This window comes from Acipenser ruthenus, chromosome 1 (genome assembly GCF_902713425.1).
Source record: "Acipenser ruthenus chromosome 1, fAciRut3.2 maternal haplotype, whole genome shotgun sequence".
Taxonomy (NCBI): Eukaryota; Metazoa; Chordata; class Actinopteri; order Acipenseriformes; family Acipenseridae; genus Acipenser; species Acipenser ruthenus.
The window spans coordinates 107,596,370-107,618,077 of NC_081189.1; the positions used below are offsets into that span (position 1 = coordinate 107,596,370).

The 21,708-nt window shown below is 39.4% G+C and overlaps 1 protein-coding gene across 1 annotated transcript in view; it reads left to right on the forward strand.

Moving 5' to 3' along the window:
* LOC117420853 (cystine/glutamate transporter-like) overlaps positions 1–21,708 on the forward strand; it is a 50,579-nt gene that overhangs the window by 18,106 nt on the left and 10,765 nt on the right. Inside the window, exons 4-6 of the mRNA XM_034034548.3 lie at positions 5,134–5,259; positions 10,337–10,436; positions 19,175–19,219. Coding sequence (XP_033890439.2) covers positions 5,134–5,259; positions 10,337–10,436; positions 19,175–19,219 — 271 coding nt within the window. The remainder of the gene's footprint in view (positions 1–5,133; positions 5,260–10,336; positions 10,437–19,174; positions 19,220–21,708) is intronic.

Here is a 21,708-nt window from a genome sequence, read left to right on the forward strand (position 1 = left end):
AATCTAGCAAAGTGCAGCAAAGTTGGGACTTCCTGCAGCCCTTAAAAAGGAAACTGCAGAGAGGCACATTACTAATAACCCGGTCTCAGAAAATAAAATCACTGAAGATGTTCTTTATGAAGAAAGACAATCAAATTGTCTTCTCCATATCACCACTTTTTTGTCACTGCCAAAGAAAGAGCCAATTGCAATGAAGAATTACTTATGGAGGCGAATGACTATTACTGCCCAAACATGGTTGAGTTATTGGAAAAGGATTATACTGTACTGGTTTCCCATGTGGAACAGTGTACTGTTTGGCCCTCAGCGTTATGCAAGCGATGTCTCAAATGAAAAAGAAAAAGTATTTAGGAAAGCAACACATCACCAATGCAGTCGTTGAAAAGTGGTTTGACACTGTAAAACACAAAACACCTTTGAGCAGGAATGTGCATTTGAAGTTTGCATCGTGGTATAAAATCCCATCTAAAGGCTTTCAAACTGCACATGACTGTAAAAATGTACAGGAAAACCATCCATACTGTTGAAACTGTTGAAGAGTGTGAAAGAAAAGAAGAAAATTAAAATCTTATTATGATCCTTTTGTCCTATTCCCTGAAGTAAAGAAAAGGAGATTTGCTTCTGAAATCTCTATAACTGATGAAAGTAAATTGACGAGCGCTGTCAAAATCAAAGCAGGTGATAGCACTGGACCTAGCCTTACATTGAAACACATAGTTTGTAAGCAGTATTGGCAACCTCAACACCAATGGAAAAGCCTCAGGCAACATCAGTTATGCTACCAAAGAGGTCATATGGTCATCTATAGTGGAGAAAGTCAATGCTGTCGGTGTTACCAGGAGGAGAGTCAACCAGGTGATTAAAAGGTGAAATTCAGCTATTAGGTCTAGGATGACCTGTGGAGCGCGATGATGCACGTATCCTTACATCAGACCCAAAATGCAAATTCCTTGCTTTTATTACTTTTATTCTTCTTGCTGCCCCCTAAATTTGCTGCCCTTTATGGCTGCCTAATTTGCCTAGGCCTTCCTCCAGGCCTGAATTTAGGGCCTATTATATGAATCGAAGCATTTGCCTTAGGGTTACCATATGTCCGTCGTTTCCCGGACATGTCCTCTTTTTTTGGGCTTCCGATCTCTGTCCGGGTGGATTTTTGAAAAATGAACGAATGTCTGGGATTCGCCTGCTCGCCCCTTTGCTGTTGCTTATGCTTGCAGAACTGCAATTCCTGGCATGTCCTAATAGCTCCACGCCTGCGCAGGCGGCGTGTGACTATACTGTTCACTGGGGCCGGTTGTACTGGATCCTGGATTTGATCTTGCTCCTGTGACATATTGGGTTGTACTAAAAGCATCAGGGTTGATCCTGAGCTCAGTTTGAGCCCAAAATCTGATCCTAACTCGATCTTGCTTCAGAGCAGGATCACAATCAGATCAGAGCTTGAGCGAATGTTTTTAAATGGAGGAACATAAACTACAGCGGCTCATTCATAGATTGAAAGATGAGAGTGCGTATTTCGTGATCGGCAAAAGCCTCTTTGGGTTTATTGCGTTATAGCGTGCTCTGCAATCCTTTAGTTTTGCTTCAAATAAATGCACTGTGAAATATAAAATATAGTAAAATGAAACAGGATAAAACAGCCTGTCTTTTTTGTATGCACTGAATACATTTGCATCACGTCCACCAAAAAACAACAAAAATAAAACACTTGTTTGGTACAACTATAATATAACACTCGTTGTTAAACCGAGCCAAATATGTATGTGTCAAAACATGTAACCAATTAAAAAAAAGATCTGACTTCATATTTTTTATCTTTCTGTTTTTTGGCCATCACTAGAAAAAAATGAAAATAAATAAATAAATACAAATTATATAGGCGTATATATTATATACATATTCTTGTAACCTTGTATTGTCATGTAACACTTGTAAGTCGCTTTGGATAAGGCGTCTGCCAAATAAATAAATAAACAGGAATTATTTCATTCAGTTGCCCTACACAAATAAATCAAAGAGATTTTCATAACAAAATGACTACCTGTACGTATTGTGTTGACAAATTGTACTTTTACAAGATTTGAGACCTTCCAATTTTCATGTTAAAATGTGCTCTTTATTATCCCTAAACGCTAAAGCGAGTGTGGCATAATGTAGATTTTAATGGGAGGTATGAGAATTCTCCTTAAAATATATTTCTGAAAACGCTGAGGTTTAAATACCGGTACGTAAGATAAATACAGTTTGCTATTAAAATGCTACTAGTACTGTATTGGTATTTAAGAAAACTGTATTTAAAAAAAAGGTACTTTGAAAGTTTCAGTTTCCATCACTTAAAATATGTAGATGTTGCTTGAACGTCAAACTGCAGCAGGGCACAGACGATAATGTAAACAACACCGAGCTACAGTGAGTTCCAAACTTAAAAACGGTTTTCTTGTTGTTTAGGTAAGTGCTTTGATCAGTTCAACAATCTCAAGAAATGTGTGGAAGGTTGCAAAAGTGATGAAGAGTTCAAGAACTTGCTAGCACTCTAAAAATGGGCCAAATATTTCAACAGGTGCAAAAACAATGAATGTCACTGTAAACAGGATGGCTTTGCAGGGGTGAAGTCAGACCAGAACCACAGATTCAATAGAAAGACTGGCGGGGCAAAACTGAAACACTACGGCGTTCAGTTATTTTATTAAATAATAAAACAATCAAAAGATTTAAACAAACACAAAACAAAAGGGCACGTTGGCCAAACAAACAAAAATTAGGATGCGTGACTGTCAGCTAGTTAAATAATCAGTAGCTGATCAGTCACGCATCCTCACGAGGTTTTGTGTTTTTGATTATAAAACAATAACAAATAGTGGCGGTGGCTTTCGTCCGCAATGTGTGCCTGAAATTGTACAGTACAACTTCAGGTACACATCTTGCAAAGACTTTCAGAGCTACTTCAATCACTGTGGAGAAAGATACGCTCTGCAGAGAAATATGCATGGGCACAAAAAGAAGCTCAGTAGGAAAGGGATGTCTGGTGCACAGATTTGATAGTTATCTTGCAAAGACTTTTTTGATTGCTAAGCCATAGACTACTGACTGTAAAAAGTTACATGTATGTTTGATGCAGGCCATTATACTTCTTTTTTTAAAAAATCATTTTCAGATGTTCAAAGTAGAAATAAACTTTACAGTTTACTTTAAATTTAGTTTTTCCGTGTTCATTTTGCACAACGAAAGATTCATCTTAAATAAAAATTGGACCTGCCAATCACCCCCATGGATAGTGTCCTCTTTGTATGCACTGAATATATTTGCATCACCCTAATTTGCCTGTATTGCTGGAAAGAAGAACCCAAGTTCCAATAAAACTGCATAGAAGTTTGTTTTGCTTTAAGTATAAGTCAGGACTTTTAAAGGCAGGAATTGCATACCTTTTCATTGATGGTCTTCTAAACATGTAATATATGGGTAGTATATTGGTTTAGTTAAGCAACTAAAAAAACATCAATACTCATCCGGTTCCTATGAGCTGGTTGATCTTAATACTTTGTCAAATCAGGTCTCATAGGATCTGATTGCTTCAGCAATAATATGGTTAGGTTACCCATGTGTCTCTGACCCTCTGTACTAAGCCTGTCTCTACTTAAACCAGCTGTGTCCTCTGTGTACTGAAAAAGTAATAAAACGTAGCTGGAAAGTACATATTGCTGAGATGAGTCAGAAAGAAATTACTGCAAGGATATTTCCAAAGCTATTCAAAATGTTGTGTATACAATTAAAGCCATGCTTTATTTGCTGTACAAATACACTTCTGCAAGCCGTGTATAAAAGATTGTGTACAAAAAGGATCAGGCACGTTTGAATGTGAGATGATCCAATTGATCATCTCACATTCAGGGGTTAGCATTATTCGTAACTGGAGAAGCTAATATGGTACAAACTCCTACTCATCTGCTGCACTTAAATTTTACAGTTTCATTGCATCTAGCTGGTTGTTGTGTTCTTAGGATGACATCATTGCACATTTTCTTCTCATGTCACTGTTGGGGTCTTTATACCCCTCTATTGATACCACTGTAAAAGGCCATGGTATTTCCTTGTATAATATTTTAGTGCTCATGTTGTTTTATTATAGAAATTTGATGTATCACATCATATAGTTTCCAGGCTGATTCTATGCTGTGATTTTAGAAACATCATCACTCAGTTCTTGATAAACTAAATTGACTGTCATTATGCTCAGGCAAGCTTTTCATTTCATGCTAATGACTATCTTCCCAGAACTGCATGAAAGATATGACTTCTCCTTATCATATGGATAGATGGAGGTTGATCTATCTTGGGTATAATCTAAGATGTTCTGATCACTTCCCGTCATGGAAACTGAGAAATTGGCCTGCATCTTTACAAGTCTTTCAGCAAAGATGCACACACATTTACACAGTTGTGCTTCTTGGAATGTTTCAAAGGAACACAGTAATAACAAGAGTAATTTTGTCAAGTATGGGACATCATGCTGCTTCTAAGTGCATGCACAGCTTGAAGACTGAAAATTGAAAACAGTTCAAACATTTTATATCTCAATATCAAATAAGATATAATTTATACTTCATGGACTGCCCTGGATAGATACAGTATTGTTTGTGGAACATAATGAAAAAATAATACTCTGATGATCAGAAGACGTGTTGTGCTGTGTAAACAACAGGGGCTAGTGCAGCACAGCCCATTGTTAGTAATGGAGGAATTGGAGAACACTGAATGGCTGCCCAAAGACCAATATACTAATGAGGTAGTGTTTGGTGGATTATTGTTTTTTGGGGTGGAGGAATAGATGAGTTTGTATAATAATATGCATTGTGTAAGAAGGAAAGGGTGTTACACCATTAGCGGGACTCTGCAGGTCTATCATTGGGGTAGGTAGGTTGGACGGTGGTGGTGTGTGCGTTAATCAATCAATCAAATTATTTTTATATAGCACCTTTCATGGTGGGGAAATGCACCCCCAGCACCTGTGTGTTGAGTGGTTATAGCAGACTATCAATGCATTAAGCCTCAAACAGTGTCACGTATGTATTTAGATATTCCGTTTTTGTATTTATTTGTGGAACTGAAATATTTGTTCTTCTTTTGATTCTGCAGCCTCTGTGATGTACTTGAACAGTATGAGTGTCTCCTGGACTGCACGGATTCAGATCTTTCTGACCTTCTGCAAACTTGTGGCTATAGGGCTTATTATCATACCTGGAATGATTCAGTTATTTAAAGGTAAGGGTGCACATTTAAGGTACAACATAGGATTCCAAAAGGAAGACTAGCATGGCAATGTATTTTTCATGAGCTCTTGATAGGCAAATCTAAAGATCCTCACATGGAACACTCGATCATATATTTATTAGCATGACAGATAAAATAGTTTTCCTTCACAGTTTGTGCCATGTATGCCCATTACAGGTTATTTACAGACGTGCTCAAATTTGTTGGTACCCTTACAGCTCATTGAAATAATGCTTCATTCCTCCTGAAAAGTTATGAAATTAAAAGCAATTTTATCATGTATACTTGCATACCTTTGGTATGTCATAGAATAAAGCAAAGAAGCTGTGAAAAGAGATGAATTATTGCTTATTCTACAAAGATATTCTAAAATGGCCTGGACACATTTGTTGGTATCCCTTAGAAAAGATAATAAATAATTGGATTATAGTGATATTTCAAACTAATTAGTTTCTTTAATTAGTATCACACATGTCTCCAATCTTGTAATCAGTCATTCAGCCTATTTAAATGGAGAAAAGTAGTCACTGTGCTGTTTGGTATCATTGTGTGCACCACACTGAACATGGACCAGAGAAAGCAAAGGAGAGAGTTGTCTGAGGAGATCAGAAAGAAAATAATAGACAAGCATGGTAAAGGTAAAGGCTACAAGACCATCTCCAAGCAGCTTGATGTTCCTGTGACAACAGTTGCAAATATTATTAAGAAGTTTAAGGTCCATGGAACTGTAGCCAACCGCCCTGGTCGCGGCTGCAAGAGGAAAATTGACCCCAGATTGAACAGAAGGATAGTGCGAATGGTAGAAAAAGAACCAAGGATAACTGCCAAAGAGATACAAGCTGAACTCCAAGGTGAAAGTACGCCAGTTTCTGATCGCACCATCTGTCGCTTTTTGAGCGAAATTGGGCTCCGTGGAAGAAGACCCAGGAGGACTCCACTTTTGACAGAAAAACATAAAAAAGCCAGACTGGAATTTGCTAAAATGCATATTGACAAGCCACAATCCTTCTGGGAGAATGTCCTTTGGACAGATGAGTCAAAACTGGAGCTTTTTGGCAAGTCACATCAGCTCTATGTTCACAGACGAAAAATGACGCTTTCAAAGAAAAGAACACCATACCTACAGTGAAACATGGAGGAGGCTCGGTTATGTTTTGGGGCTGCTTTGCTGCACCTGGCACAGGGTGCCTTGAATCTGTGCAGGGCACAATGAAATCTCAAGACTATCAAGGCATTCTGGAGCGAAACGTACTGCCCAGTGTCAGAAAGCTCTGTCTCAGTCGCAGGTCATGGGTCCTCCAACAGGATAATGACCCAAAACACACAGCTAAAAGCACCCAAGAATGGATAAGAACAAAACATTGGACTATTCTGAAGTGGCCTTCTATGAGTCCTGATCTGCATCCTATCGAACATCTATGGAAAGAGCTGAAACTTGCAGTCTGGAGAAGGCACCCATCAAACCTGAGACAGCTGGAGCAGTTTGCTCAGGAAGAGTGGGCCAAACTACCTGTTAACAGGTGCAGAAGTCTCATTGAGAGCTACAGAAAACGTTTGATTGCAGTGATTGCCTCTAAAGGTTGTGCAACAAAATATTAGGTTAGCGGTCCCATCATTTTTGTCCATGCCATTTTCATTTGTTTTATTATTTACAATATTATGTTGAATAAAAAATCAAAAGCAAAGTCCGATTTCTATTAAATATGGAATAAACAATGGTGGATGCCAATTACTTTTGTCAGTTTCAAGTTATTTCAGAGAAAATTGTGCATTCTTTGTTTTTTGTGGAGGAGTACCAACAAATTTGAGCACGTCTGTATGTGTTATTTATTAGTGCTGTTATATCAACTTATGTCATATGTGCATTATATGATTTTGTGCTCAGTTCAGCCTGAAAGATAGGCTGCTGTAATCATTTTGCCCGGTTTTGGAAAGGGATTTCGTTTTTGGTGGAAACTGCAAAATCTGCTTAATTGTTCCACCTGTTAATGCGTATTTTCTAGCGATCCTGTGTTTTACTTGCCGGTGGATCTCATTTTATGCATAATTCTCTGTGGTTCTTAGTTATTAAGAGCTTTAAATGAATATGAAATGAGCATTTAAGCGGTGCAAGCTGCCAAAAAAATAGTTGTTACGGTTCAAATGTGCTTGCAATATTATATAAGCACAATTGAAACCTGTGTCAAAACAGCGGGAAAAAAAACTAGTTAAAACACAAATGCAGGGGCTCCCGAGTGGCGCATCCAGTAAAATCACTCGTTAGAGTGCAGGATGCGCTCTATAGCCTGGACGTCGCCGGTTCGAGTCCAGGCTATTCCACAGTCGACCGTGGACGGGAACTCCCAGGGGGCGGCGCTCAATTGGCCGAGCGTCGTCCGGGGGTAGGGAGGGTTAGGTCGGCCAGGGTGTCCTCGGCTCACCGCGCACCAGCGACCCCTGTAGTCTGTCCGGGCGCTGCGGGCTTGCCTGTAAGCTGCCAAGAGCTGCGTTGTCCTCCGACGCTGTAGTTCTGAGGCGGGTGCACGGTGAGTCTGCAGAGTGTAAAGAAGTGGGCGGCTGATGGCACACGCTTCGGAGGACAGCGTGTGTTCATCTTCGCCCCTCCCGAGTCAGCGCAGGGGGGGTAGCGGTGAGCTGAGCCTAAAAATAATTGGGCATTTCAAAATTGGGGAGAAAATAATAAAAAAACTAATTGGCAACGACTAAATTTAAAAAAAGGAAAAAAAACAAAACAAAACAAAAAAAAAACACAAATTTATTTTTGTATTAATGTTTCTAATTATTTTTGGATGTGCACTCTTAAGAAAATCTGTAAAATTACAGGACAGTGCAACAGTGTGAACTTAACAGATTGTTTGTTGTAAATGTAAATTGCTTAAATGCTATTTTTCTTTTCATTTTCTGTATAATATGTTATGACTTTTCCTAAGTTGGGGTCATGAAATTCTACACAGAAAACAGAACCTTTGAAATGTTTATCTTTTTTTATTAGAATAGGTCATGTACACAAATAAGATGTTTTGGGTCACTGTGACCTGTAGCATTTATCTATGTAGATTTGTGTGCGGGAATAAAACACACTCCTTTAATTTGTTATTTTATTATTATATTTGTATTATTATTTCTGAAAATGGCTGCACCTGTCTGGAGATATTCATAAACAAACAAAAAAACAACTATATATATATATATATATATATATATATATATATATATATATATACAAGGCAGAGCCTCATTTTCTCTGTCAGTATTGCAACAGCATTTCACTGGTAAAGACATTCCAAAATGAGGAGCTCCCAGGTCGGCAGTCAAAGAAGTTTTATCACAGCTCCTGGACTAAAAGACCATAAAAGAGTAAAACCTTTGCAAATAAAAACATTTAATCAATTTAAGGCTGTTTAAATTAGTTTGAAATTGCATCGGGTCAATATGACCCAAAACATAACAGATGTACCTAAATTCTGAACATAATAGGAGGGTTAAATGTATTGTAGCTTGGAAATGAAGCAGACTCACACAGGTTTTGCAGGTTCAAGAATGCAGTGGTTATTAAGCATGTTTCTATACCTTGTATGGGCTACATAGTTTTGTTTAGAGATACATTATTCCAGTTTATTAGAAAGCCGACTTTGCTGTCCCAGCTTTTGTACATTCCCTGAAGGTTGAGCTGCATGCTTAAAATCATATGATACAGTGGGATATGTGGAAAAGGTTTACGTTTGTTAAGGATTTATTTAACTAGAACTCAATGAAAACATACTCGTCAGCTATTCATTTAATATTCTTGGTTTCTAAAAAATATTTCAGTACTATCATGTAGGCTTTATGTTTGACATATACATTTTTATCAGTATATAAAACAAGAAGCACATGAAAAAAAATGTTTGCCTCACAATGAACTTTTCAACAAAGTTTGCAGATGACATGCATCTGTTTTACCTGTTTAGTTTGAATGACTGTGTTAAAAATAATTGTTTTTATATATCTGCAGCTTCATTTATGGAAGCTTGCTCAAACTGTTTAGTTTATAGATGTGATTAGGCTTCATATCTAACATGTTTATTGCTTTACCACCATCTCTTCTTGGGGATCAAGTCATTTTTGTTTATTAATGTAAAATAATAAATAAGCAAGACCGCTCTCCCTAAAGCCCCTTTCACACTGGCATGCTCTACCCAAGTCAGAACCTACCCGGGTCAGGACCCTGTGTGATGTGGGTTGTCTACACGATTTCACACTGCTTTTGATAAAGCAGGGTTGACCTGGGTGACAGACGCAAGTACACAATGTGCGTATCAATGCCCCGGAAGCAGCTTGTTACAGACACTTCCATCCAATCTTCTCTGGATTGAACCATCAGCCCAAATGTTGATTAGAGCAAATGTGTCCATCCCTGCTGCAATATGGCTCATGGTGTCTCAATCAACAAAAATATGGCTAAACAGACAAAACAGAAATGTTCCATGCTGAAGTGAAACCTTCACCCAGACGTGGCTGTTTGTTATTTTGTTGGTTTACGAACGGCTGTCATCCATTTTGTCTCAGTCCACCCGGGTCAAAAAGAAAGCGTCTGACTAACTAATGAAACAAACTAGTGGAAAGATTCCTGTCGTGTTTGCTGCAGCTTTAGAAAATACTCAATCGGTGGGAAAAACAGAGGTGCAGAAAAACGGTCGAAATAATGGCGTATAATGCTGTCCTCCAGAGGAAGGTTTTCTTAAGGGGCTATGGCTGCGTCTTTCATTTTTGTAATAGCACTCTTGGAAAAATCAGAATTATAAATTGAGTGGATACAAAAGAAATACAGCACTGCTTTCAAGTGAATAGTGACATAGTTACTAGCTGGTAAATATAAAGTCAATTTGACACTTTAAACTGAGGTTTGTATAAAAACCAAGCCAAACCAAATTGAAGGATGACATCATTATGTCATCATATGGTCAGTGGTGGCTGTACAGCATTGCACTTTTATTTTAATGAGGCCACAGTGGGCTTTAATTAGGCTTGCATTGTGTTTATGGTATGTGTTTAAGTGTAACACAGTTTCCTCCTTTTATCATTTCAGGTGAAACTCAGAACTTTCACAATGCATTTGGGGTTAATGAGGTCCCAGTTATGGGATTACCCCTTGCCTTTTACTCAGGAATGTATGCCTATGCAGGATGGTAAGTACTGTAGATACTCCACTTGGCCTTTTCTGTCTTCAGTAACATATAACACACTTGTAGCAAGATATCAAAAGATGTATGTTTTTAGATGTTACTAATCTGCACTTAGTTTATATGTATTATTACTGAATTGTGCTTTCTCTCCACTAAAAGTACCATTTTACCCTTAATGACACACACTTTCTATCAAACTGTTTTCCCGCATAAAAGTTTACCACAGAATTTTTCATGATATTTTTTGCAGTTTTCCGAAGGGTATATAGTTTGCATTTACCGTAGCTTACCCTGGTTCGCCTGTCTAAAAAAAAAAAGGACATTCTTCAACTCGCCTATTGCTTAAACTCACTCAAGACCTTCAACTGAAATGGAGAATACCCTTAACTGTTTTTTTTCTAGCGCCTGGTCGTTGTTTTAGACTTATGCGTGGGAAATGCAGATCTCTTATTGGCTGATCACATCCCCTTCAGGAAACCCCTAGACTCTTAAAAAACCTCTAGTAATCCCTGTAAGTCATCTTGGATAAAGGCATCAGACAAATTTTTTTTTTTTTTTTTAACAATTGTTTTTTATTTGTTTTCCATAACAAAAAAGTAAAATAGTTAGGCATAGTACACATGAATACAAACTAACAATTGGGAGCTCTAAAAAAAATAATATATATATATATATATATATATATATATATATATATATATATATATATATATATATATATATATAATAATAAAATAAAAAGAAAAAAAGGGGGGGAGGGGTTAGGGCCTAGAGCCTAATTAAAATAAACTTCTGAGATAAAAAAAGGCATCTGTCCATGCCGTTACAGTTTTTGCACTGGCATGATGTAATCTAGCTATACTTCTCTCCACCAACACAATATCTGCAAATGAGTGCAACCAGACACGATCTAAGGGTACCTCTGTCTCCATCCAACCTCGTAGGATTGACTTTTTTGCTGCTGTTAGTCCAGCCAACAAGAGCCGTTGTGTCTGAAGGCTAATATTCATTTGGGAGTCATCGCTGAGAAGCAGCAGTCGGGGACTCAGTGGCACTTTAACACCAATCACGTCAGAAAGCACAGTGGCCACATTTTTCCATAAGCATTCAATTTCAGGACATTCCCAGAACATATGTAGATACGTTCCGGCCACACCCTGAGTGCATTTATGAGGATCTGAAACGATCTTCATCTGGAATCGTCGGTATGGTGTAGCATATATTCTATGTGCTAGTTTAAAGTGAATTAGTTGGTGTGCTAGATTTTTTGAGGACGAAAAGACATTGTCCCATACTGCTTCCCAATCAGGACTACCGCCCAGTTTTTCAAGCTCTCTATCCCATATTAAGGTAACTGGAAGGGAGCTATTTTTAAAAGAAAGAAAAAAGTGATATAAAGAAGAAACTAAGCCTCTTGAGGTGACTGTTGAAGCAAATATATTAGTCACGGGGTGGCTAGGTAACATAGAGTCCAATGACACTCCATAGGTGCGAAGGGTTGAGCGGAGTTTGAGGTACATGACATAGGTAAAACCAGGGAGTGAGTGATTATTCTTAAGGTCCTGGAACGTGCGAAGGCCATTATCATCAAAGATATCACTAAGAATATGAATATGTCTGGAGGACCAGGGTGGATAAGTAAAAGGCTGAGAGCCTGTCAGTAAAAAGGGATTGTTCCATATAGGTGGAAGCTTATGAAGTTTTGGGGGGCTGCCAAGAAATCGGTTAACTTTCTTCCAAATATCTAATGAGTTTGCAATGATTGGACCCATTCGAAGAGAAATAGCCCTGTCCTTAGGGGCGGAAAATAGAAGATCCTGGAGTCTGATTGGCTTAACTAAGGCTTCCTCAACTGGTCGCCAAGAAGCTGTAGACCCTGAATCTAGCCACGTTTTAAATATCCTTAGCTGAAAAGCCCAGTAGTAATATTTAAAATTGGGTACTGCCAGGCCGCCCAATGTTTTAGGGCGCTGCAAAGTAGTCAACCGAATCCTTGGTCGCCTATCCTTCCAAATAAAACCAGTTATAATAGAATTTATTTGTTCAAGGTACTTTTGTGGTAATGAAATGGGGATCATAGAAAATAGGAAATTAATACGAGGCAGTATATTCATTTTTATAACAGAAATCCTACCATGTAATGAAACCTGTAATGGAGACCATCTAGTCAAATCTGTTTTGATTTTATTTAGAACTTCAAGCATATTTTTCTTACGAATCTGCTGGAAATTTGGGGATATCTTAATGCCCAAATATGTAAAGCCTGTGAGCTGCGGCCGAATAGAGATATGAGGGGGAAGAGGGGTTGTTGTGGCGATACGATTCAAAGGCATATAAACAGACTTAGACCAGTTTATTTTATATCCAGAGAGTTTACCAAAATGATCAATTAAATGCAGTGCGTTAGGGACTGAATCAGAAATATCAGATAGAAACAATAAAATGTCATCAGCATAGAGTGATATATGGTGTTTGGAGCCCTGTACAGTAATGGGAGCTATATTGTTACTTTGTCTAATAGCTTGCACCAATGGTTCTAAGGAAAGGACAAATAATAATGGTGACAATGGGCAGCCCTGTCGGGTACCTTTGCTGAGTGCAAACTGAGGGGATTGCTGTATAAAGTGCGGATCATATTAATAAAAGAATGGCCGAAGCCAAAGCATTCTAGAACTGCCCACAGATAGTTCCATTCCAGACGATCAAATGCCTTCTCGGCATCCAGAGAAAATACAGCACAAGAGGAGGGTTGATGGGGGGCTTGGTCTATAATATGAAAAGGATGCCGTATGTTGTCTGAAGCAAGGCGGCTCTTTAAAAACACAGTCTGATCATGATGTATTAGGTTACACATATATTTTTCTAGCCGCCTAGAAAGAGCTTTAGCAAACAATTTTAGATCTGAATTTAAAAGTGAAAAGGGCCTGTAGCTGGCACAGTCTAAAGGGTCTTTTCCTTTTTTAACAAGCAACGAAATCAAAGCCGATTTCTGATCTCTATGGAAAGAGCCAGTTTGCAGTGAAAAATTTATAGAATGGAGTATTAATGAACCAACTTGATCCCATACTGCCAGCAATAACTCAGGTGGAATGCCATCCAACCCAGGGGACTTTCGCTTCTGCATGGATCGAGCTGCTGCCTCTAATTCTTGCAACGTTAAAGGAGCGTCCAAGTGCTCCGCCTGTTCAGCAGTTAATTGAGGCAATTCCAATGGATTTAAAAAATCCTCAATTTTTGCCAAGTCTGCACCAGCTTCAGAGGTGTAAAGTTGAGAATAAAAATCTTGAAAGACTTTGCTAATCTGCTCTGGTTTAGAAAGTACAACATTCTTACTGTCCCTGATTGCCTCAATAGAAGCCAAGTGTTCGGATTGTTTTAATCGCAATGCAAGTAATCTGCTAGGTCGCTCTGCGTGCTCATAATAGAGCTGTCTTGTTTTGTGTACCAGAAATTCTGCTCTGCTACTAGTAAGATTTTTGAATTCAGTCTTTAAGGTGGCTAACTGTTTTGCTCTACTTTTTAAGAAGTTACACTTCTGTTCTTTTTCTAACTGTGAAATAGTCGTTTCTAGCTGGAGGATGTCTTTGTTTCGTGTGTTATTCAAGTTAGAAGAAAAGGCTGTACAGCAGCCCCTAATAAAGCATTTAGTAACCTCCCATAATGAATGTGGGTTGGTTGCAGTATTATGGTTGATTTCTAGGAAATCTCTCAAACTCTCTGTGAGATGTTTTCAGAAAGCTTCATTCTGAAGTAAAAATGAGTTAAAACGCCAGCGTTTAGCACGCTTAATTCCTGGGACCAAGTCAAATGAATACAAAACCGGAGCATGATCAGAAATAAGAATTGGCAATATATCTGTGGAAATAATATTATGCATAATAATTGGGGAGATAAAAATGTAGTCGATGCGAGAGTATATTTTGTGTCTATGCGAAAAGAATGTGAAATCTTTAACGCCATTGTTTCTCAGACGCCAAGCATCATGTACATTTAAGTCTTGCGCAAAGTTTTGAAAGTATTTAGAGGCAGGGGTAAGAGACAGGGCAGTGCCCTGTGATGAAGTATCGAGAGCTGGGTTGAAAGTCAAATTAAAATCCCCCCCAACAATAAGTGCACAATCTGGGAGTGCTGATAGCTTAAGCCAGATGTTCTCAAAAAATCGAGGATCGAAAACATTGGGTGCATAAACTGATGCTAAGCACAGTTTAACACTGTTAAGTGTTGCTATTACTTGACAGAAACGGCCTTCAGTATCATTGCTTGAACTATTAATGGTAATATTTATCTTTCTGTTAACCACAATCAGTACCCCTTTTGTTTTATTCAAGGCGCAGGAGTGAGCAATTACTTTATAGTGTTTATTTTGAAATCTATTGACATCAGCAGATTTGAGATGGGTCCCCTGAATTAATGCAATTGTAACGTTCGATCTTCAGTTTTGCCGGGTACAACAAGAAGTTCTGGACTCCAAGCTGCCTGAGAGATTTCTGAACCGTGGCGAAACATTTTCTTCGCTGGGCAGTAAAGGCGGAGTAATCAGGGAAGAAATGTAAAGAGCTTCCGTCTGGCCGGGGTGGTGTAGCTACATTTCTGGCAGCCCTAAGAATGAGCTGCCGATCAGTATAGCGAAGTAATTTAAAAATAAAGGTGCGAGGCCTGTCTCTGCGAGTGCTGGATCCATCATAGATGCGATGGGCCCTCTCAATTTCAATAGGTCCGGTCAAAGATGGCAGCCACATTGGTAGGGATTTTTGCAGGAAGTCAATAGGGTCCCCCCCCTCGGTCCCCCCCCTCGGTACCCTCTGGCAAGCCCACGATCCGCAAATTGGATCGGCGGTTTCTATCCTCTAACTCAGCCAGTCGAGATTTAAGAAAGGCAATCTCCGTTTCAGATTCTTTAATGCTAGCCCGGTTTTGGCGCTGGGCAGCCTGGAGAATATCTACGCGCTTATTCTGCTTGTCAACAGTGGAGAAAGTAACGGAAATCTTCTCCTCGGTTTGCTGCAGCCGAGACTGGATGGACTTAATTTCGGTACAAACCGTTTTAATCTCAGCAGTGATTTCGCTTTTTAAACACTCCCTGATGCATTCCACAATAAAATCTCTCAGCGAATGAAGCTGGGACTCTGTTAGCCAGGGCAGCGTCTGACCCCGTGGATCCTCGCGGCTGGGCTAGGTCACGTTCTGTGCTGCGCACTCAAAGGTAAGTAGCTGCTTTCTGGCTTTTTTACTCTTGGCTTTCATAGTTGGGGAAGGGGTATTCGGGTCCATGGCTGACAAATCCCTTTTCTCTGGTGTCTCCATTGTGTAATGCTAGTAGCAAAACTTGCCCTTCACTGAAATAATAAGTATATTTTTTAATAAATCGGGCGATGAGTGTGGGAGCGCTCAAACTAAGCCGCCATCTTGGGTGGAAGCCACTGGAAGTCCTTCAAGGCATCAGACAAATTAACAAATAATAATTAGAGTAGTATGTTTCATAGTATAAGCAAGCACACTGTGAGTGAGGCAACATAATGTCATTTGACTGACGGTTTACTTGGCACTGTCTGGTCAGCAGAGAATACCTTGAAGGTCCTGACGGCACGCCACTGGGTAAACTACAACTAACAGCAATGAGATAATTAGAAATTGAATTCCGTGCAAATAGTTACAGTTAGCATTAATGAAGTAATTAATGCTTGAATTTCAATACAAATGAGTTGCAATTAGCATCAATGAAGTAGTTAAAGATTGGATTTCATATAGGTAATTCTACAATTAAAACAGGCAGCTCATAGAATCAGGACAATAGTGGTAAAACAAGTAATTACTACACTATACAATTAAATATTATACCACAACCAAGTATTAGTACACTCTGAATATCACACAATAATAATAATAATAATAATAATAATAATAATAATAATAATAATAATAATAATAATAATCCAGACAAAGAATCCAAATCAATTCAAACGTTTCACCAAAACTCAAGAAAAACAAAAAGAAGTGTGGAGTAGTGGTTAGGGCTCTGGACTCTTGACCGGAAGGTTGTGGGTTCAATCCCTGGTAGGGGACACTGCTGCTGTACCCTTGAGCAAGGTACTTTACCTAGATTGCTCCAGTAAAAACCCAACTGTATAAATGGGTAATTGTATGTAAAAATAATGTGATATCTTGTAACAATTGTAAGTCGCCCTGGGTAAGGGCGTCTGCTAAGAAATAAATAATAATAACCTACCAACCAACTAGCTTGCCATCTTGCCTGCCTGCTTGACAGCCGTCCTGGCTCACCAGTTTGCCACCTGCTAATCAGCTGACTGGCTCACCAGTTCGCCGCCTGCTCATCAGCTGACTGGCTCACCAGCTTGTATTCCTGCTCAACAGCCGCCCAGCTCACCAGCTCCATCATCTGCTCATCGACACAGGACTGGGACCAGCACTTACCCCTGGCTTTCTTCGCCTTCCGGATGGCTGTCCAGGAGTTCACGGGGTGTACACCGGCAGCTTTGATGTTAGGGAGGGAGGCGCGTACTCCCATGGACTTACTCTTTGGCTGACTGCCTGAAGCGGAGGACGGCCCCGCTCTGGCAGGCCCCGACTATGTGCACGATCTGCAAGACTGGCTGGACCAGACCCACCAATTTGCTCAGGAGTGGCTGACGGGTGTTAGACTGAGGCAGAAGGGGGCCTACAGGGGCCAGAACTTTCAGCCAGGTGAGCAGGTCTCGGTACGCTGCCACCGGCGTAAGAAGGGACTGAGCCCTAAACTGACCAGCCAGTGGGAGGGGCCCTGAGAAGTTCTTCTCTGGCTCTCTGAGGTAGTGTATAAGGTCCGGCTGTGGACTCGGGGGCGGAAGGACCGGCTTGCCCCCTATCAGCCAGGGATTGACCAAAGGGGGACCACCACTACACCACTGGACTCAGGTGCTACATTGGCATCGCCGGCAGGGGAGAGACCCACTGCTGTGGCGGCCTACCAGAACTCTGTGTTAGCGCCAACACCCCCACAGGTCCTCCTGTCGTGGGGGGCGGAGGTCTGGCGTAAGGGGTGGGGGAGCGAGGGTATATAAGGGAGTGAGTGGAAATGACCGGGAGATTGGGGAAGACAGGAGTGAGTGGAGAGGGTGCGTGGATGGAGGGATAGAGAAGGAAAGCAAGAAAGATTAAGTGGATAGGAATTCAAAGAATTATCATTTTATTTTCATTTTCAACTCCCAGTTCCCTTCCCTTGATTTATGCTTATATTTTTATAATCATTGTTGTAAATAAATAAACAACTTCAGCCTTTCCATCAAATTCAACCTCCGTCTTATTTCTATCCCAAGAACCAGAAACGCTTTAGTAGATATTCTTCGCCCCGCAGTGGTGGAATGACCTTCCTACAGATGTCAGGACTGCCCAGTCCCTGACCACCTTCCGGCTCCTCCTCAAGACTCACCTCTTCAGACAACTCCTCTTTTTTTCCCTTTGGACACTTATCACTCTTCCTTAAATGCGCCTTACTTGCTCTTATCTGCCCCGTTTTACTGCATCTAATCCTGTACTTTAGAGTACTGTAATCTGTCAAGTGTTATTTAATCTGTAGTATTTTGTATTTAATTATATCCTGATGTAACTATCACTGACAATGTTATCTGCTCCGTTATTGAATCGTATTTTGTCATACTTGTACTTGCTAGAACCAAAGTCATTGTATTTATCTTGCTCTTAATTGTGATTCTTGAAATGTATTTTTGTTTACGACGTTAAGTCGCTCTGGATACGGGCATCTGCTAAGAAATAAATAATGATAATAATTATTATATATATATATGTATATATATATATATATATAAATATATATAAAATACTGTATACATATATTAGAGGTGAGACGATACACCAAGGTCACGAAACGATACATATCACAATACACAAGCCACAATACGATTCATATCACGATACTTATGAAAAACTGCATGACGGACTTGAAAATATTTCAGATCTATCCACAGATTCAGTTGAAAATCAATTATATTTATTTACCACTAAGTAGTTTACCACTTGTTTGAGTTTAAACACACAGCAGTATGTCAGCTAGAGTTCCTGGGATATCAGATTTAACATAATTAACCAAATCTCCTTACCACGATAACTATAAAGTACAAACTTTGTTCATGTGTTTCTTTAGAAAAATCTAAATTATCAAATTTCTCAGCATTAAGTTGTGATGTCTAATCAATAACAATCTCAATATTTTTTTAAAAGTACATCATCGTTTTTGCTTGCATCATACTTAACTTTAACTCAACAGATTATTATAAGACATTATTATTATTACTATCATTATTATACCATACATTTCATCACTAAGTATTTGTATTTTTGAAGTTAAGGTTGAGTATATTATTTTATTTTGTATCGCCATTGTTTCCTCTTAAATTCCAGAAGCGTCTGGCCTGCGCATTGCACAATGTGATATGTCTAGGATCGAGTGGAGTTTACATTCAAACAACCAAGACCTTTTCTTTCATGATTTACAGTTTAATAAATGTGGAATATCAGCTACTCATTTCAAGCTTGTATTGCGTTGTAGAGTATCACGATGCATCGATACACGATGAGTCGTCTCACCCCTAATATATATATATATATATATATATAAAGATAATGGCTCTGTTCCGTTTTTTGGAACCTAAAAATTGTGAATGTGTGTAGCTGTATTTTTTTTTTAAATGCCATCCTAAATATACATATGTATCTTTTTCTCTTAGGTTCTACTTGAATTTTGTAACTGAAGAAGTAGAAAATCCTGAAAAGTGAGTCGTTCATTTTTACATATTTTAACTTTTTTGTTACACCATTTGATAAAAACTATTTTTATCAAATAGGGGGGGGTGAGGAAAGCTACATATATGTGGCTTTTTTCATCAATGTCATCCATAACTTCAAAAACTCAATCTTAAATTCTGAGGTCAAAAATATGATCCAAACCCCAAATGATTTAATTACAAGTGTTAAACACAAGTGTTGGCAAACATTGTTAGTATCTCATACACATCTATAATAATGCTAGCACTATGCAGGCAAATGCAGAGGATTCCAATACAAATGGCTAACAATATTTTTAAAACATGCAAAACTCAATAAATATCTGAATACAATACATCGGTTTGATACCACTGTAATATATATATATATATATATATATATATATATATATATATATATATATATATATATATATATATATATATATATTTTTATAACATGCATCCTTTTACATATTTAGGACAATTTGTATATAGGTGTTATATCAATCAGTCAATCGATATTTATTTTATTTAGCACCTTTCATAGTGGACCACCATCACAAAGCAAAATGCATAACACATTAAATACAGTGAAATACAGGGCATAGTACAAACAGTAAAAAGCAATGCAAATACATTAAATACAGGCATAATACATTAAATACAAGGCTAGGATGTGAATTCTAAACACTGTGGACGTGTGTGTCATACAGAATCATACATATTATTATTATTATTATTTATTTCTTAGCAGACGCCCTTATCCAGGGCGACTTACAGTCGTAAACAAAAATACATTTCAAGAATAAATTTAGGCAATTTAGGCAACAGCTAATAACAGATATCAGGCTTAAATAGCTTTGAAAGCAAGAGAGAACAAGTGGGTCTTGAGAGTTGATTTGAAGTGAGCGACTGGGGGAGCTACACGCACTAAAGCTGGGAGAGAGTTCCAGAGAGTCAGGGCCATAAAGCTAAAACAGCGCTCTCCGAGTGTGGTGCACTTTTGCTTGGGTATAACAAGCAAGCCAGAGTCAGAGGACCTCAGCTTGCGTGCAGGGACATAGCAGGTCAGCAGGATGGAGAGATACTCTGGACCTGAAGGGCCTTGTAGGCAAGCAGGAGAATTTTGAAATTAGTCCTTGAACTTTACAGGTAGCCAGTGTAGCTGGGCAAGACAGGGGGTAATGTGATCATGTTTTTTACATCTGGTAAGGATCCTAGCAGTGGCATTTTGAACCAGCTGCAATCGGTTTATGCCTTGTGACAAAAGACCACCATAGAGAGAGTTGAAGTAGTCGAGTTGAGAGGAGATGAGTGCATGAGAGAGTATCTCTGCATCTGGGAGGGAAAGGTAGGGACAGACCTTTGAGATATTTTGGAGGTGGTAGAAGGAGGATTTGATGACAGCGGAGATTTGGGCATCAAAGGAGAGGTTCAAGGCAGCAATGTTGAGATTCTTGAGTTGGGTTTTTGATCCTACTAGAAGAAGTTCAAATTTGTTAGTGCTGAGCTGAAGAAAATTGGCAGACATCTAGGCCTCGATTACTTGGATGCAAGCTGAGAGCCGGACCATGGCAGAGGGACATCCAGGGTCTAGTTTTAGGTAGATCTGGGTGTCATCTGGATAGGAGTGAAACATGAGGCTATGTTGGCGGATGAGGTGACCCAAGGGAAGCATGTAGATGTTGAAGAGAAGAGGCCCAAGAACAGACCTTTGAGGGACACTGCAAGTGACCGGGTTTGCGTCAGCACTGCTTCCATCATAGAAAACAGACTGCATGCATCCAGATAGGGAAGAGGACAGCCAGGAGCGACAGGTTTCAGAGAACCCAGCATACTTCCGAATGAGGTCAGGAAGAATGTTATAATCTATGGTGTCAAAAGCAGCAGTTAGGTCCAGGAGGACAAAGACAGAGGGAGCAGCAGCATCAGCATTAAGCAGAAGATCATTTACAATCCGGAACAGAGCAGTTTCAGAACTGTGATGCGGCCGGAAGCCAGACTGCAGAGATTCAAGCAGATTGTTATCTGTGAGATGTTTCGTCAGCTGGCTGGCTACAGCCCTTTCAAGAGTTTTGGAGAGAAAAGGAAGATTGGATATAGGACGGAAATTAGATAAGACAGCTCGGTCGAGGGAGGGTTTTTTGAGCACTGGCGTTACTCTGGCAATGTTGAGGGCAGCAGGAACCAAGCCCGTCCAGGGCCAGGTTGAGAATGTGCATAATGCAAGGAGCCAGATCAAAGGCACAGAGACGGACAAGATTTGTCGGTCAGGGGTACAAGGGGCATGTGGCAGTTATTGATTTCAGCAATATGCTGGAGATATCAGTAATGGAGAGAGGAGAGAAGGAGGAGAGCGCAGGAGGGGCAAATGGAGGGGAATCAAGGTGGTCGAGTACTATAATGGGTTTGTGGCAGGAGAGCGTAGAATAAATGGTGTCAATTTTGTTCTGAAAGAAAGAGGAGAAATCATGGCAGGTAAGAGAGGAGGATGA